This window comes from Crassostrea angulata, chromosome 5, assembly GCF_025612915.1.
Source record: "Crassostrea angulata isolate pt1a10 chromosome 5, ASM2561291v2, whole genome shotgun sequence".
NCBI lineage: Eukaryota > Metazoa > Mollusca > Bivalvia > Ostreida > Ostreidae > Magallana > Magallana angulata.
Window position 1 is genome coordinate 38,206,777 of NC_069115.1, and position 18,326 is coordinate 38,225,102.

Below are 18,326 nucleotides of genomic sequence, written 5' to 3' on the forward strand. Positions count from 1 at the left end.
TTAAATACAGATTATTGTTGTTGTAATATTGTTATTGAAATGATCTCAAATACAAGCAATGCCAACAAGCATATATAATAATCAGTGACTAAATTCTATAGAGAAACAGTGTACTAATTAAAAACTATGTAACAATGACGGCTAATTAACTATTGCACGTTCAAAGTTCATAAGAAATACTAATTTTTAAAAAAAAAATCATAATCATTCACCGGATACAAAAGTAATTGGAAAGTAATCAAAATTATATTTATTGGATCTGAACATATTTTATTGTATATATATTAGATAGATGAACCAATGGTTAAGACGCAAGTTCTAACAACTTACGAGGTCTTTACCATATGAAAATGTTGTTAAATATATTTAGAAGAATAACCAATTCTCCACAATATTCCATTTTACCAGTACATTTAATATATAAATATCTTAGTGTTAGACGAGTGTTATGCAATTATGACAATGTCCATTCCAACGAGTATGAAAATTCCGGAAAGGCTGTTCTTTTTTATTTGAAATATGCAACTGGTCCGAATTTTCTATATTTCACACACGCCTTGCCGGTAGAGCTCACTTCGCTCCATTACTAGTATATAAATTATGGAAAAGTAACAGGTTCGCCAGATACGATAAAAACAGTCTATACAGTCTGGTAAATAAAATAATACAATACAAGAGGAATGGCAACTGGTTATTTTTAAAGATGTGTTTTGATAAAAACAATCCCGCAATACATGTATGCGTCAACCAAATATTAAAAGATGTCAAAAAAAATTTAAAAAATATAGATTGGGAAATCGTTATTTTCACACGAATCCCTCGTTCACAAGTTTCGTATTTCCGTCGTTGTCAATTTCGTGTTCCTGCCCACTCCCCCCACACACTCGGATCCAACTGGACGAAACGATTCCCTTGTCTCCATTTTTGGTCACTCTGAATCCTCCATACATGCCGGGGACTGCATAATAGAACTCTCCCTTTTCAAACAGGTACGCCACCTGCGGTAGGGCTTGGCCGTTTTCCTTGATCAGATCTTCCACTCTTCCGAGAATAACCTTATGCAATCCTTCCTCGAGTTTAGCAATAATGGCCTCTTTTTGCTTAATCTCTTTGGGAACTTCGATCAGTTTCAAGATATCTTGTGACAGCTGAGATTTCGCTGCAATATCGTATGCAGTCTCTCCGGCTAAATTTTTCAGACATTTGGCGGATCCCATCTCGAGTAACTGTTCGAACACTTCTTTGGGCGCGGATCCCAGTGCAGCATGGTGAAGCGGTGTGTTCAACGTATGCGCGGTGTTTTTCTCCACAAGGGCACAGGAATTTATCAGCTGGGGATCTCCGTCAATAGTTTCTAGAAGTTTCGTCCATTCTTTCTTTTGGCCTAGCTCGGCGACTTTTCTGAAAGCGTTGCCTATGCCCTCCTTATAAACCTTGACATTAACATTTATAGGATACTCTTCCGCCATCCTCGCTTGTATACCTAAAAAACAAACAAATCAATTATTAGCAGAGCAACACAAATCCCTACAAAACTCTACTTTATTTAATCAATTTATTATCCTTGAGCTTTACAACTCATCGGAATACAAATTATAATACATATAGAATTATATACAAATGTGCAATGTGCAGTAAGTGAGTGGACATATTAAGACAATATAATCATGTACATATCTTAAGATATGAATAGACATAAATGTATGATAAGTAGCTTAGACTGTAGTACATGTATTATTACAATATGCTGCGCTCTCATTTTGGAAGCGCTACACAAATATTTTCCTAAATTATTGAGTTCCTTTGTATTGTTAACACTTAAAAGTATAGCTAGCTTAAAAATACTTGGTTTTTTGTAATAAAAACTCTTTATATATTTCTTTCGCAATTCGGCGTAAAAAGGACATAAGGGTATAAAGTGGAACTCATCTTCTAAATCTTTTTTATTACAATGATTGCAAAATCTTTCATTTCTTGGCACCTTGTGGTGTCGACCTTTTTCAATATTTAAAGAGTGTGATGAAGTTCGAAAAATACTTATAAATTTTTTTGAAGTATAATTAATCGGTCTTCTAAGATAAGTTTGCAAACAAAAATTATCCACAAGATGTTGATATAACCTACTCTTCGGAGATGTCGAAAAAGATGACATCAAACTTTGTTTATAAATATCTAATATTCTACACTCAATTATCTTGTAGGTTTTACATTGATTCGAACAAGTTTCGTCAAACAAATATTTTAGACCCATGCTAGATAACTCGCTTTGTATGGAAACCATCCAGTTATCGTTATTGACAAGCATGCTTTCGTATGCCTCCTTCAAGATAATGTTATTTGTATTTTTAATTTTTAACCAGTATTTGAAAATTCGTAGTTTTCTTCTAATATACAAAGGAAATCTACACAGTTCATAATACACTAAATTATTTGTAGTTTTTTTGTTGACCCCAAGAATTCTCTTACAAAAATTGAGATGTACCTTTTCTATATCGGGTGCTTTGTGGAAACCCCAAATTTCACAGGCATATGAAAGAATACTATGTACATACGTATCAAATACAGAACATTGAGTTTCAACATTAAAAGAATATTTTTTCATAGTGTTTGATATTGCAAAAAGAGCTTTCCGTCCTTGATCTGCAACATATTTTTGTGTTTGTAAAAATTTTCCATTGAAGTTAAATAACATACCAAGATACTTAAAAGTATTCACAACTTCTAGTTTTTGTTCATTGTATGACCAGCTTTCAAGATCTGACATTTTCCCACCATTTCTAAAAATGACAACCTTTGTTTTAGACACATTTACATTCAGATCCCATTCTATAGTATATTCATTAAGTGTATTCAACATACTCTGTAACCCAGCAGGGTTTTCAGCAATCAATACCATGTCATCTGCAAACATTAGCAGGAAAATATTAATCATTTGTAGTTCAATGGATGGACAATTGTTTTTTATAACAGCTGTATTCAGGCACGTAGCATCAGATCAGGGTAAGGGAAGGGGGCATGAGGGTGCTTGTCTCCCTCCTCCTCCCACTTTATCTCGCAGGGAACATATTAAAAAAATGAACTATCTAGGAGTACCCCCCCCCCCCCACACACACACACACACTTTTTGGGGAGAACATCATCACTGTACATGTATGTAAAAATTGAAATAAAAATACGGAAATTAAGAGTGAAATTGAAGTTAGAAGTAATCTTTGTATACCTTCATCCACCTTTTGATTCACATATCTACTACATGTTCTAATTTCTTCTCTTTTAAAAAAAAAATATTCAGTGAACAATACACATGCTTTAATATCACATTCATGTATCATATTTCTTTCAATCTTGGGAAGAAAATATTTTCAATTTTTATATAAATCTCGTTAATTTACTTATTTTCATATTGTCTTAGATCTGATGGACAGATACAGTGGATCCAAAGAAATCTAATGTTTTTTGTTTTAAATTTAATTTTTCTATGCTTTGACATCGCTCAAGTTATTTGTCTCTTTACGCTATGTTGATTAATGTTTTCAAAATATCAACAATTATAATTTAGTAGGAAAATCTGAACGTAAATAAGATTAATACATCTTCGTCCGAATAAAGGTTTAATGGATTTCAAGCCGGTTCTAGTCATCCAAAAGATAATAATTTTCTAAACCTAATTATCATTGTTCAGCGCCTAAAGTTTTTTTTTTTATTCGTTTTTTTTTTATTCACGAAAGGTTGTTTTCGCGTTTATTTGAACAAAAAAACTAAAAAAAATATCAATTTAACATATTACCATTAAAATTTCTACATATATTTCTTCTACATCCTCTCATCTTACTTAGGAGCGGAAGTGTTTGTATATGTACATGTATCTAGAATTCTAATCACATGTACAAATGAAATGCATTTATAAGTGTAAACAAATCATTATCATATACATGTGTATTACAATATCCATAGTTCAAAGAACAGAACATGGATAAAAGAGAACAATTAATTCAGATTTTCAAATTCAAAATAGATTTTCTTGCATCAAAAAGGAAAATTTAACTGTAAAAAAAAGTTTCATTCTCAATATGCTATTTATAGCAATATTGCAAATAAGTATGTGCAGCAAGTGTTAACATTAAATACACATAAGTACCCGGTAATTTAGTAAGTAAATCGGTCTTTTAAGTGATATATGTCCACATTTTCAAGTGTAATATCAAATTCAAAAGTATTAAGTATAGATTTAACATCCGGCCCGTCGGGCTAATATGCCACTTTAAATGAAAAAAAAAATTGAACACATGCACGTATGTAGTTAAGGAATACGGCATGGACTTACATGTACTATAAATATATAATTATACATTTCTATGATCCTCCTGACCACCCCGGCGTCTATTGACTACCTGTGTAATGTGTGCGTTCAAGCGGAACATGATTTCCTGTCAGTGTCAATTTGTTGTGTATTACATGTACACGCTTTTGGTACATGAAACTGTAGATACATGAGTCAGGACACCTACACCACCACCACCCCCCCCCTCCCTTTCTGATTCCATCAATGATGTGATCAGTTAATTGGCCTTGGTACGTGTACGTGTATATATTCATAAACAGGGTTTCTTCATTCTTTGGACTGAGGTCTCTCCGAATGATTGTTAAACTCTTATGAAACTCATTATTAGATGCTTTATATTGGGCTAATCAAGTAGATGGCCCTATTCCGAATCTTAAAAACAAACAGAAGTCCGCACTTAATCGCACCTTCTTGGGGTTTTTTTTTTCAAGTTCTGTGGAAAAGGTCTGAGAAGTTGCGATTTGTCAGCACCGAGTATTTTTTCTTTATCTACACTGTATTTCAAATGGTTTTAAGTTGTTGATCAAAAGGTATACATTATTACTTACTGGGTTTAGTTACTGACTCACTACGGAAATATATTGGGTTGATCAAACTCATAGATGGTGAGGCAAAGCTTTTCAGTATTATTACATAATTATATACTAATGATTCCTATAACAAAAACTCGCGCGACATAATGATAAAATGGTTTGATCATGCTTTATAAAAGTAAGTAAGTAATTGTTTATTTGTCACATGCCAATATTACATGCACAAGTAAAATTTCATATAGATACAATACATAAAATATTGGCACCCTACCTTAAAAGACATATATTGAGACACTAAATAAAGTTTCAGATTATGCCCCTTTGCATTAAAAGTACACACAGTAAAATTTAAAAATATCTTCATGTTCCCTTCTTTTATACATTAAAACAAGTGTTTTGGCTAAAATGTCTTGTTTATAGCTCGAATGCGGCAACTCGTCGGAAGTCAACTAAACGAAAGTAAAACTCGCCGCCGCGACATGTCACAGAATGCCAACTCGTGGATGGCGACAACTCAACGATTTACTCGGAAATAAGTCTCAACGGAATAAAAACAAAATGTCATACAATGGTGTTGTATACCTAGGCAATAAGAAAAAAAATTTATAGGAAATGTAAACTGAGCGATTTCAAAAGGATTTAATTTGAAATGGCCGCAAAAGAAAAAAAACGGATGATATTTAAATGTGCATTTACAACTACAAAGAAAATACAAATTAAGTCCGTTTGTCGAATAGCTAATAATAATATATTGTTCGTAATTAAAATCCTCACAAAATAAAAAAAAAACTTGAAGTTCTCACTTGCCTACTTGCAGATATAGCTTATCAATAAGAACAATTGAAAGCTTTTCAACAATGAATATGAAAATGTAGATATAGTATTTTAACTCTAACTCTGTCGGTTTTCAAACTGTTTCGAATCGATAACTAAGTAACTAATAGAATGATCTAGAGAGAGAGAGAGAGAGAGAGAGAGAGAGAGAGAGAGAGAGAGAGAGAAAGAGAGAGGTGGACGAGAAATTACATCTAAATAAAAAGAAACTTTATTTTTACAACAAAAATGCACTCTGTGGGCTTTAAACAAAAAAAAGAACAGTTTTTCGGTGCGGGAATATTCGATTATATTTCATAATATGTGCAAAATACTACCAATCTGTTATAGGAAAAAATAGTGTCAAAAGGTAATTTACCACAGAATATATGAAAAGAATTTGTTTGTTTTCATTTTGTTAATAAAGTAGATTTGCCATGGTGATAACAGTGGTATTTGCGTCAATCACTTATCTCAAATAGGATTATCCCCCCTGGCTACATATGAACCTAATTTGGGTACTTTAAACCAAACCGCTAAAAATGTCATACTGGCCCTTAATTATAATAAAAGTTCAATTGAAAAATGAGACATATCCAAACGATTCAATCAACAGACTGACCGGATTAAGGAACTTTAATCAGGGAATAATTGCATGTCTTAATTGGATCAATTTGACACCGAGTTTCTCAGATTAAGCACTTATTCAATTAGCACGGCTAGTACCGCTTACTTTGATTCGGTTTTGATTGAAATCAGAATTGACTCCCCGCAGGCAAAGCACTCAAAATGTTGTTGTTGTTATTGACATGTGTACATTATCAAACATATAAAATTAGGGTACTGTTATAGCTCCGGTCAATTTGTTTTGGGACATACGGTTGGAAGAATCGCCATTCTCGACGTGTAATATTTCCCTCCGCGATGTTGCCCGTACGATGGCTCATTGTGTTTGGACTGGCTTTTGTCACTGAAGTTTTAGCACTGCCTAGACCGTACATTACACGCGAACAGAATGGAACCACCGAGGGATCGCCAAAAGACGGCACATTACTTGTACCATCAAAAGAGTCAACGGCTGAGAAACTAGCACGACTATCGCAATGTTTACTGAAGCCGGTATCCCCGACCCTTACATCCGAAATCCAAGAAAAACTGGACGATGGGGCGAGATTAATCCACATGTATCTCACCATTTTGAACCACACTGGCCCATTTCCCGGGGAAGTTCATTCCGACGTGTTCGAACCCCTCCGATGGACCCGTAGTACCGGAACAATGGGACGCGGCATCATGATGCTGAAGAATACATACAACATTCTCTCCATGAACACTCTGAACTACGAGGTGGAGTACATGTACGACATCGCTCTAGTCCAGGATCCGCCGAATTGTCTGACATCGATGGATATCTACGACGTTCAGGAATATCTAGGCCGGTTTCTACTGAATGACGCCAAAGGGATTATCCTGAATGGTACCGAGGACGTTGTGGGAAACGCTACACAAGAAATTTGTATAATTTTCATATCAACGTTGACGACGATTTTGATATGGGCTACTTTCATTACGAGTGTTGTCACCTGAACAGCAAAATGGAATTGGTGTGCGAGAGACTTCTCCCAAACCTCTGGATAACTGCGATCATAATTTGCGTGTTTGTTTTAAACATCGTGGTTGTTTTCTTCAGTCCTTTTTTCGTACCCAAGTCGTTCTATGAGGCCCAAGAAGAGCCAGCCGTCTACGAATTTTCGCTGAAAAATCCAAAGACATTACGAGTAAAATACACTAATAAGTACACGGGAGATCCTAAAGAAATTTCGTTAAAGCGATTTAGTAAATTCTTCAAAGAATTTAACTCCGACAAAATCGAGCTAAACTCTGTCCATTCCTTAGAAATTTCTAAAATAAAGTTCAATGTCCAGACGGCGAAGCTTCTGTCCACGTCAAGTTCACCGATTGGAATTTGGAGTTCTTTTTACAACCGAGCCTTCCTGTGTGAAGTTGGGAAAGACGAAGGAATCTACAGCTGCTGCACCTCGTCAATGGCGCCGTTCAAGAACTATAAGTGGCAGGATTTTCTGCGCCGTCTGATGCACGCCATTCTCCTACTGTTGGTGAGCGTTCCGTGGATAGTTCGCGTGATTCTGTACTACATTTACGAGGACGAGGAACTTAGCGCCATGAGGGAAGCTGCGAGTGAGAGGGGAGTAAACTCCTACTATGTGCAGGCTAGTTTTGCGGTGCGGTACTTGACGCCTGTTCACGCCGTCTTTCTCCTATGTTACCTGGTCATCGTCGTGGACTCCTTCTTCTTAGGACTCGTCTTCAATGCCTACATTGCTAAATTCAAGCGAATCCTTGTTCGGTGCTTAAGTGACATGGACGCGTATGCCCGTTTCGCAACCTTTGATTGGCTTCTCGAGATTCTGGTTTATCCTCTTGAAAAACTGGGCTTATATGCTTTGCCTTTCATCGTCTTTTACTGGGCTCTGATGACTATTGTACTCGCTCCCGCACTGTTATATTATCTAGTGCCAACCATCAACATCTTTATTCGACTTGTTCTTCACTGGTGGGCGTATCTTTGTCCATCCTGTAATTGTTTGACGAAATTTTTTGAGAAGAATTTGGGTCTAGATCACCTACCAATTGGACTTCCATGGAAAAAAAGATTGTTTGAATTTTTTATTGTGAACATGTGTCTTTTGACGATGTCTTCATACGTTTTCCTTGCCGTCGAAAGTTTAACGTTCTTCGTGGAAATTCTTGTCTATACTTTGGTTGGTATAATACTGAACGCAGATGTCACCTTGAAATACGTTTCGCTTACTCTCATGCTTTTGCTTTACACACGTGACAGTTTCGGAAGCGTGACTCGCGTGTATACTACATACACCGAGTCAATTATTAACGTTCTAAGAAAAATAGAAAAAGAGCAAGTGGACGAACTGGGAATTTGTGATGAAAACAAGGCTCTAACACCGCATGCTTTGGGTATCGAACCAGACAAAATGGCAGACATAAAATTGGAACGAAACCAGCTGACGTGTACCCTTCATAATGTCATTATGTTCATCGATAAGGAAATGAATGCATTTCGAATCTCAAAGAGCTTCTATTACCAAACAATTGACATGAATGTCGACGGCTGTCCGGGGAGATTGTTTCCTAACGTAATGAAAGCGCTCCGCCAACTTCTGATGATCATGGTCTTTTTGATGTTTGTTTTCCTGGTCGTGAGTGCGTTTGGAGACCGGTACGAAGTGTCCGGGGTCAGCCAGATGTTGGCTACTCTAGTGGGTGGATTTCTACCATGGATCTTCAGCAACATCCTTTTCAGAAGTCCGGTGCAGTCGACCTCCATCGATACCAACTCCGCCACTTTTACCACATTCAAACGTTTCCTTCACAAAGAAGCAAACTCTTTTACACAAGACTGGCAAGTAGTGGAGTTTCTTAAGGACCTAGTACCAGAGAGATGTTCGGAAGAATTGCAGGATGATATTGATTTAATTGTTGTTCAATCCACAGATGAAGAAACTTCAACTGGAAAATCTGTACTGTCCAGTGTAACGGAACCATTTTTGAGATTGTCAAAAAATTTCTAACAAGCTTTGTTTTTTTTGTTTTTTTTTTTACCTTTATTTTTAACTTGAAAAATGCCATTGTTCTGAGCATCACTTATGCATTTCATACAATCTGCGTGTTCATCATCTTACAAATTTGTTCATCTGTTTACATTTTCTGTCCATGTTTATCTCACTGATATTTTTTATTCTTAAATATTAAAGAAAATTAAGGGGAAAAAATGTGTTTTCATTTCTTAAAAGATAGTCAATATATGAGAGTATGTAAACTATAGAATGCGTACTCAAATCTGTTCCGAGTCAGTTGACATTTTATACTCAACAGTAAGAATTAATTAACTTTCAATGATTAACAAGTTTTTGAAACAAGAAAGAGTTTGATATTTAATGGTGTAAGAATATGTGCACCTATAGACATAAAGGTAAAATTCTATTTACGTTTTAATCGTTTGTAGAATACACGTATTTGTATATAATAATATCATATATCATAGTTTCAGTAATTATGACACCTTAGTTTAGGGTTAAGTTGCCACAGCAACTATGACAACTAATATATCTAAAATCTATGTAGAGGAGCAATGCAACAAAAACAGTCAATCTTAAAACACAGCAACCTGTAAAGGTCTTGGTAGAGAAGTGGCGTCAGAAGCAAATTGAAATGAAGGGGGCTAGACTAATCAAAAATCTTTACAAGCAAAAAAAAAAAGAAAAGAAAGGATAATGGTTATGTTTAAATTCGCCAAAGAGTGGTGAGGGCTGAGATACCCACCCCCCCCCCCCCCCCCCCCCCGGTTCGGACATCTACATGTATCTAGACAATCACCAATGGTACAAAAGACATCAATTTGATTAATTTGAAGTATCAGTATGTGTAGCAACCCCTATGATAAACATATTCCCCTATGAATTACTTTGTATTGATGGCAGTTAGTACCTGTCATATCTAAAACATAAGATATCAAATTTATTCCAGTTGAATATCTAACTGTTCACTGATTAGTAAATTCAAAATTAATCATATCTGAAAACCTGAAATGAAAATGTGATTAGAAGTATGACTGACAGTGCAATATATGTTTGGTTTTTTTTTTTTTGGGGGGGGGGGGAGGTGGGGGTGGGGGGGGTTTGAATTTTCAAATATTATTCCTGGGTGTATTTAATCAGTCATACCGTATGCTAATTAGGTCAATCTCCTTTTCCCAATCTGTATTACATGATAAATATAATAAACCTGAATAATATCACAAAATATAAGTAAGAAAAATAACAGTTGAAAGCAGTGGCATCTGATTGGTTTTTAAGTAAGAGAGACTGCAACAGTTTCAACTATAAAGGAAAATATTGTAATTCATTAAGGTAGCTCACTACTTCAAGACATACTATTTAGACACTACGTAAGATGGCAATTTTGTTAAATTGTTGCAATTGTATCGATCATTTTGGTTGAATATTGTTATTATGACAGAGCTCATTGGTTAAAGTATCGGGCTTGGGAACAGCAGATTATGAGTTCAAATCAATCTGGGACTTTTATTACTATCTACTAAATTAAATTTTTTTAAATCAGATCTTTTATCTAAATTGCATATTTTTTCACCTATTTAATTTCAGTACTTATGCATCATGCTGTCTATAATAATCAAGTAATTTTCTGCTGAGTATATTCCACTTAATATGAAGATAATGTGAATTTATCAGCTACGGTATGTAGCTGTATATAGGCTTCCACAATGAGCCAAACGCATTAAAATCAATTTAAGCTCCTTATATAGCAACACACATGTTATCAAAGATACACACAGAGCTCTCAGTGCATAGTAAACAAAGTATAGCGAGGTGTAATGTTTGTGCAAATAGTGACATGTGCTATACTCTGTCCCGAGTTTTTGCTTCCACCACTTTTTGCTTGATATTTCAATAATAGTAAATACCTTTGAGCTCAAACACCGTTCATACACTAATATGAAATATGTCCAGATTAACTGTTTTGAAACGCCCCCTCTACCACTAAAGGTTTCAATACACATCCCAAAATTTAAAGTCTACGGAGATTTTGCATTGCAACAGCCATTAATAAGCCCGGTGACAACGTTGAAAAAATTGCGCGAGGTATCCCGAGTATTTCTGAATGGAGAAAAGATGCAAACATTTCCCATTATAAATCTCCGTAAGAAATTTGTTTTCATTCCTGTGAAATTTTATGAGTGAAAAGAGATAATTAATTGTTCAATGAAGATATCTTGGATATATTCCCTTTCATCGATTTCAATTGTACTTCTTTCACAGGTACGTGTATTTTTATTATAAATCATCAAAAATTGATGGAAACAATAATTTGGGACAGACTATAGATGCCTCAGATGGAATCAACATTGACTGGTCAATTCTGGTGCACAGAATGATATACCATTTGATTAACAACTTTTTCTGAAATCCCATTGATTTATACCTCAGTATAACCATAAATTTTTGGGGATCAATAATACAAACTATAAGAAAACTTATTTATGCGGATTATATTTTAAAAAAAAATACCTTAATATCAAAAATTTATTTTGTGCACTTCAAATATAAATCGTCTTATATCCCAAACGGGCTATTATATGCCATTTGGACGATTGGTCTCAACCTGTAGTGTAGACCAATCTACACTATACACGTACGCCCGGCCCTGTCAATTACAGGAGATTAATGCTTGTTTGCTAAAATTGTAAACATTAGGACTGTAGGACCGAAAGGTTCCTTTTTAAGGATATTCGAGGAAAGCAATGCACGTCAATAATATATAAATACCTTTTTTGTTTAGAGAAGCGTCCTTTGCTAACTCTTCAATGTAGCCGAAATTCTAAATGTACCGCTTCACTGTCAACTGTCACTGACTCACGATGATGAATTTTCTTGGTTCCAAAACACCGGAAACATAAAGTATTATAAATTTCACAGAACCAACGACGTTAAACTTACAAGATCCGAAAAAATATTCAACGCATTTTATTTATATCTAAAATACTTGTATAACTAATAATGCAGAATGCAGAATAATGAAATGATCTTCTAAGACACTTCTTAAACTTTCTGGCTTCAGTGACCAGTGATCTGTATCTAATAGTGTAGCGGCTTAGGTCAATATTTCAGCAAGATAGGGCCTATTTCACTTGTGGAGACAAGCACCAAATTTTGCATGAAGGTTCCTTGAACATTACTTGATCAAAAAATATCGTTGGCCATTCAAGTTTTGGTCATTTTCAAGATGGTCGCCTCTTATTTCAAAATGGCGTCTTTTTTCCATAATGACTCATGATATTTTAAATATTTCTGGGTAATATTTTTATTTTCTGTGAAATTATGAAGAAGAATTTGTTGTATAATATAATTTGATATTTATTCCATATATGAACACTCGATCTGCGCATGCGTTTAAAAACATGCTGCGGCTCATTTTTGAATGTACATGGTTTCCTCTAGTTTCACCTTTATGACTATCATCTTTGTAAACATCGAATACAATATCTACTCTCCAAGCCTCTCGCGCAAGCGAAGTGATGTGCGTTAGGATAATGTCATTGGCATAGTTTTCAAAGGTTTGCCATTGTTCGGTTGTTTTGAATTGACTAATGATGGGTCGTCAATAACAAGTGAGGGAACTGTCGGTACACTGTTTGGCAAAACTTGACTATCTTCTAAAATATCATCGACTGAGATTTCACACCAGTATTTAAAAAAAAACATTTTGAGAAAGCGAGGGGGGAATTTCTTATTTTCATATTCCAAAAATTCTTGTAAATCACATTGCTCTGACAGGAAATAAAAATTTACAAAACAGGCTACGGTCATCTTATAAATTTGCTAACTATGTCTTTGAAGAATCAGCTTTTTGTTTGGAAACTTTACCATTAGAAAAACTGAATCACTGAATTTTTCAAGCATAGCCATTACACAAGCCCATGAGCAGAACAGTTCAATTGTAAAAGGTGATGATGGTGCGATATTGCTAACTGTCAAAGAATCTAGAGTGTAGAGGGTAGGTAACTGGAAACACTAGACTTGGAACTCTTTTCTTTTCTTCGGTGTATCGAGAAAAAAACTGAACTATTGCGTTTTTAGCAAACAAAATCGTATCTGCAACTATAACGACAGAAACTACTATAGTTGTAACAAAGGAAAAAAAGTTGTCAGTAACAGAGCTATAGATACAGACTTTATGTATCACCTTGAAACCATGAAGAAGCTGACACTTGTATGTTCCTACATACAAAACATGCAGCCTTGGCTAGTATCAATTCAAGTTCGGATACAGATTGTTGTAGTTATTGGTGTGGGTGTTTTTGATGATTTGAAAGTTGATGAGTTACTGGGGAAAGGGCTGGAATTTGCGATGGATACCAATTCATGATAATGTTTGTGGGTCCAAGATCAAAAGCACTTTAATTCTTTCATGCATTCACGGATTGTGATACAGAGTCCGCATTTGTTGGGACAGGTAAAATGACAGCATGGCAGGCTGAAATGTGTTTGAGAGCGTTACAGTGGTATTCAGATTCTTAAGTTCTCCTTGTGACAGTGTGACAGAACATATAATCAATTTGTACACATCATGTACGTTCGGTCCAGCACTGCCAATAGAGTAAATGACTCGCGCCTTGACCTCTTTGCTCGTAAGCAGCGTCCGTATAATGGCATCCCTCGATCCCTCAAGAGCTGCTCTTGTAGAGCATATTAAGAGATCTGTATTATAAGCTAAACATACATTGGGTCAGTCACTATACAAGTGACAAAACTCACCATCCCCTTCCAAATGGGGTTGGGATTAAGATTACGGTTTTCGGATTTCACACTGAACATCCTTACCACCAATGGCGGCTTCATGTTAAGAACTATTGAAATGTTAATGTAATATTAGTTGTTCTGGGGAATGCAAATGTTTCGAGTCCGATTTATTTTGCACTGCTCTTTGCAGTGCAACTGCTTAGACGATTAGATCATGGTCATTCAAAAATGAGCTGCAGCATGTTTTTGAACGCATGCGCAGAGTGTTCATATGAAATGAACATCAAATTATATCATACAACAAATTCTTCTTCATTATTTCACAGAAAAAAAAAAATACCCAGAAATATTTAAAATATCATGAAAACATTATGGAAAAAAGACGCCATTTTGAAATAAGAGGCGGCCATCTTGAAAATGACCAAAACTTGAATGGCCAACGATATTTTTTGATCAAGTAATGTTCAAGGAATCTTCATGCAAAATTTGGTGCTTGTCTCCACAAGTGAAATGTTTCATCCACTATCCGCTACACTATAAAAGGGCTGCCCCCTCCCTAAATTTACTAGCCAATATACACACCCCAACAAACAGACGATTGAACATGGTCTTTCGCAATCAATCCTATTCATTCAAACGTAAAATGAAACCCAGGAATTCAACAGGAACTTTTTTGTTGGGGCGTTGGGGTGGGGTCCTGATATTTTTGGGTGAGGCCAACAAATCTAAAGGAACTGCATAATGTGTAATGCTACAATTTTTTTTCTGCGTGCGACTTATGATTGAAATCAGAATTCCTTCACTACGATGAGGTTAAAATCATCATAGTAAGTAAACCCTTTATGAATTGATATATGTTATCAAAACAGAGGTGTGTGATGCAATTTAGTTTAAAAAAACATATTTTATTGAAAATTCAAATGGACTGGGTACGTTACAGGCAAAGCCTATGTACACATGTACATGTAAACCCTCTCCAAAATACAAAGGCAAGTAGTGGTGTTATAAAATATTTCTAATTTTCTATAGAATATATATTACTGTAGTTTACACATGTAGAGTGATATTTTTGATATTTTGTTCATATAAGGCATCGATCATTGAATATTAAATATACATTTGTATATCATTACTATTACCATAAATAAATTGTAAGACAATTTTTTGGTTAACATCATGCTGCTGCATTCACATCTTCATTTACAAACCCATTAATCTCATTCATGAATACTCACAGACACACACACACATATTGAAGTTGGATGTCCAGTCATATTAACATCTTTAAATTGAAAGTCAGGGGCTTATAAGGCCCATGTTCGGTTTGCTTTGGGTCATCATCAAGACTTAATATGCTTGAGGAAAAATACATTCATTTGCCTTGTCATATGATATATAGGGATAAACAATAATAATTCTACAATCTTGAGACACAGGCACGTCGCATCCAAAAGGGGGGGGGGGGGGCAGGGGAGGTGCCCCCCCCCCAACTTTTTCTCGCAGCAACTAATTTTCTAAATTTTGCATATTAAAAAATGAATTCTCATGGAGTTGAGCCCCCCCCCCCCCACCACACACACACACACACACACACACACACACACACACACACACATTTTTGGGAGTATGAAAAAAATTGGAATGAAAATGAGGAAATGAAGAGCTAAATTAGAGGGTATAGATATACTACGGATTCGGATTTTGAAAAGTTGCCTTTTTCCGTTTTTTTCCGTTTTTTTAATTATATAATATTATTTTTTATTTGCTTGTCAAGATTTTTTGGATGAGCCCCCCCCCCCCCCCCCTCCCGGCACTTTCAAAATCGATGATACGTGCCTGAGACACTATATTGAACGAATAAAAAAAACTTCGTTAGTTAATGCACCACCATTTACAAGATGAAATAGACTTGTCAACAAGTTGGTTGGCAAGTTTTATTTTGTGATCTCTCTGGGCATTGCAAAGTGGGCTATAATTATTTCATTGCCGATAGATTTAAACGGTTGCCAATGTTGTGGGTTATTGGTGCGCACAGGTTTGTGGATATTCTTTCTGAAAGTCGATCTGACATCGTTTCCAATTTAGCTGAAAATTAAAGGTACTTGTATGTTTGAAATAACGATGTCACGACATATAGACGCACCGAGAAATACATTACATACTCTTAATGCACTTTTAAAGGAATAAGAATCATTCTTTGAGTATAATAGCCATTTTAAAAAGACCTTGCACTCTCTATAATAGGACAAAATTATCTATTTCTTGCGTCAAAACAAGTTAAAAAATGACGCTGGTTTCAAGCAAAATGTAAACAGATTATGTAGACTTCGCTCAAAAGCCAGACGAGTCTTGTTGATTCCAGAGAACCATAGCTGAGTGACCTGCAATGAAAAAGACAGTCCTATGTCATTTTGCTGTTTTGAAATAAAGTCCAGGTTCTTGTTAAAATGGTTCTATGATGTGATCAAAAACCAAAGGGCTTCACGGTAGATTTGATCACGCCCCACCGTACTTGACCCCCTCATAATATTCAATGAATTTTTCCTTTTTACTGATATTTGCATAAATTTCATCAATTGTACGATTAAATATTAAAATAGTTTTTAATGAAATGTATTGGACAATACATTACAAAATCGATTCGTATATAGTATTGTCACAGCTAACGACACTAGATACCGGTAATGTAAATATGTATAAAGGGACTTGGACACGATTTAAGATCCAAAATTTTATTTTTATTTTTTATGTATAAAATGGTTAACTGGTGCATTTTAAATGATTGACCAAAATATATAATGTTAAAGTCAAGTTACAAGCGAGATACAGAAGTAAGAATTGGTTGTTATGTAAACAAAGCTCGAGTCTTATAGTTGTTTACAAAAAAAATGTAATGTAGAGAATTACCATTTCTTAGACAAAATGACATATCAAAATCAATTTAAACTTATTCAATATTTTTATAAAATTATCATATATATTATCAACAAAAGAAAGATACATTTGATTGAAACTTACACCAATACAACACATATGTAACAAATGACAATATGAGCTTTGTTTTCAACACAAAGATTTAAGAACTCTGTATCTTGCTTATAACTTGATATTTGACTTTCAAATTATGACATAGCATTGTAAACTTCTATATCTATCAGTATAAACATTGAAAATGGAAAAATAAAATTTGAAAATTTTAAGTCAAATCGTGTCCCTTTAAAGGTTCAAGAAATGTGTATACTAGTAGTTACATATGTTTATACGAGAATATTTACATTCTCCTAGGCCTATGTTTTTCCATTAAATTCTGTGATGTTAAATGCCTCTAAATGCAACACCTATTCACTGCATATGAATTTACAAGTAATTTACATAAGTAGTTCTCAAACAGTGATTTCTATGTTATCAGTGAATTATAAATGTTGTCAAAACACCATGTTTTACAGTTATTCAACAAAAAAGTTGACCTTTTTCTTAAAAACAAAATTTTAAGAGTTATTTTTCATGGATTATATTTTCATGCTCGTCGATCTCATCTCAACAGTCTATTAGATAACCAGTTTAAACCGGTTTTATAAAACAGCTGTTCTTGCTGTTACTAATCTACTCCCTCCGTTATATGCAATTTATATCGATTTATTTAAGTAAATAATTGATTTCATCAGTAAGGGAATGTAAATATAAGCATTAAATGATTTATTTTGACGTCGTCGTGTCAATAACTTCCGTCAGGTGAGCAGACAAATTATCATAACGCGCTAACGCGCGTTATTCAATTTGTCTACTCACCTGACGGCAGTTATTGACACGACGACGTCAAAAATATATAAATCATTTAATGCTATAAAAACATTGATTTGAAATAGTTACATCTACACTCGGGTTTTAACTGCAAAAAGCAGATCGAGTGTTATATATGATGTACATGTTGATATGACTGAATATAATTATGTCAGACATTTGCAGGTAAATTTATATACCTGTAACGGTTTAAATGAAAAATAGCACAAAGCAAAAACCAGTCCCTTCTTCGGGACACAAGATGTAAATTGATGGAATAAAAACAAATAAATAAAAACAAAATATAGCACTACAACTTACACTATCAAATAAGATATAAAAGAAACGATAACTTCATTGATATTTTATACAGTTATTTGGAATTTCAATGTTTGAGAAAGTGTTGGAAATACGGCCGATCGCTCTGGATTCCCTACATAAACTAGCATGGAACTATGCACTGAACATTTTTCATTTAGGCAAGAAAGGCAGGACGTA

At 34.8% G+C, this 18,326-nt stretch overlaps 2 protein-coding genes across 3 annotated transcripts; one reads left to right on the top strand and one right to left on the bottom strand.

Moving 5' to 3' along the window:
* Nucleotides 1-350: 350 nt before the first annotated feature.
* On the bottom strand, nt 351-12,222 carry LOC128183980 (uncharacterized). 2 transcript variants are annotated; one of them, XM_052853229.1, is made up of 2 exons: nt 12,075-12,222; nt 351-1,483 (listed from the first exon to the last, which is right to left on the bottom strand). In XM_052853229.1, exon 2 carries the CDS (start codon nt 1,467-1,469, stop codon nt 807-809), a length of 663 nt encoding a protein of 220 aa, XP_052709189.1. In that variant the 5' UTR covers nt 1,470-1,483; nt 12,075-12,222; the 3' UTR covers nt 351-806. The 2 variants fall into 2 exon arrangements, with proteins under 2 accessions (XP_052709189.1, XP_052709190.1); XM_052853230.1 differs by lacking the exon at nt 12,075-12,222 and adding an exon at nt 4,325-4,385.
* LOC128183978 (uncharacterized) lies at nt 6,030-9,316 on the top strand. Its single transcript, XM_052853226.1, has one exon. It carries the CDS (start codon nt 7,242-7,244, stop codon nt 9,297-9,299), a length of 2,058 nt encoding a protein of 685 aa, XP_052709186.1. The 5' UTR covers nt 6,030-7,241; the 3' UTR covers nt 9,300-9,316.
* Nucleotides 12,223-18,326: the final 6,104 nt, after the last annotated feature.

Excerpts from the sequence above, each read along its gene's own strand:
- LOC128183980 (XM_052853229.1), bottom strand. The coding sequence starts at position 1,469 with ATGGCGGAAGAGTATCCTATAAATGTTAATGTCAAGGTTTATAAGGAG.
- LOC128183978 (XM_052853226.1), top strand. The coding sequence starts at position 7,242 with ATGGGCTACTTTCATTACGAGTGTTGTCACCTGAACAGCAAAATGGAA.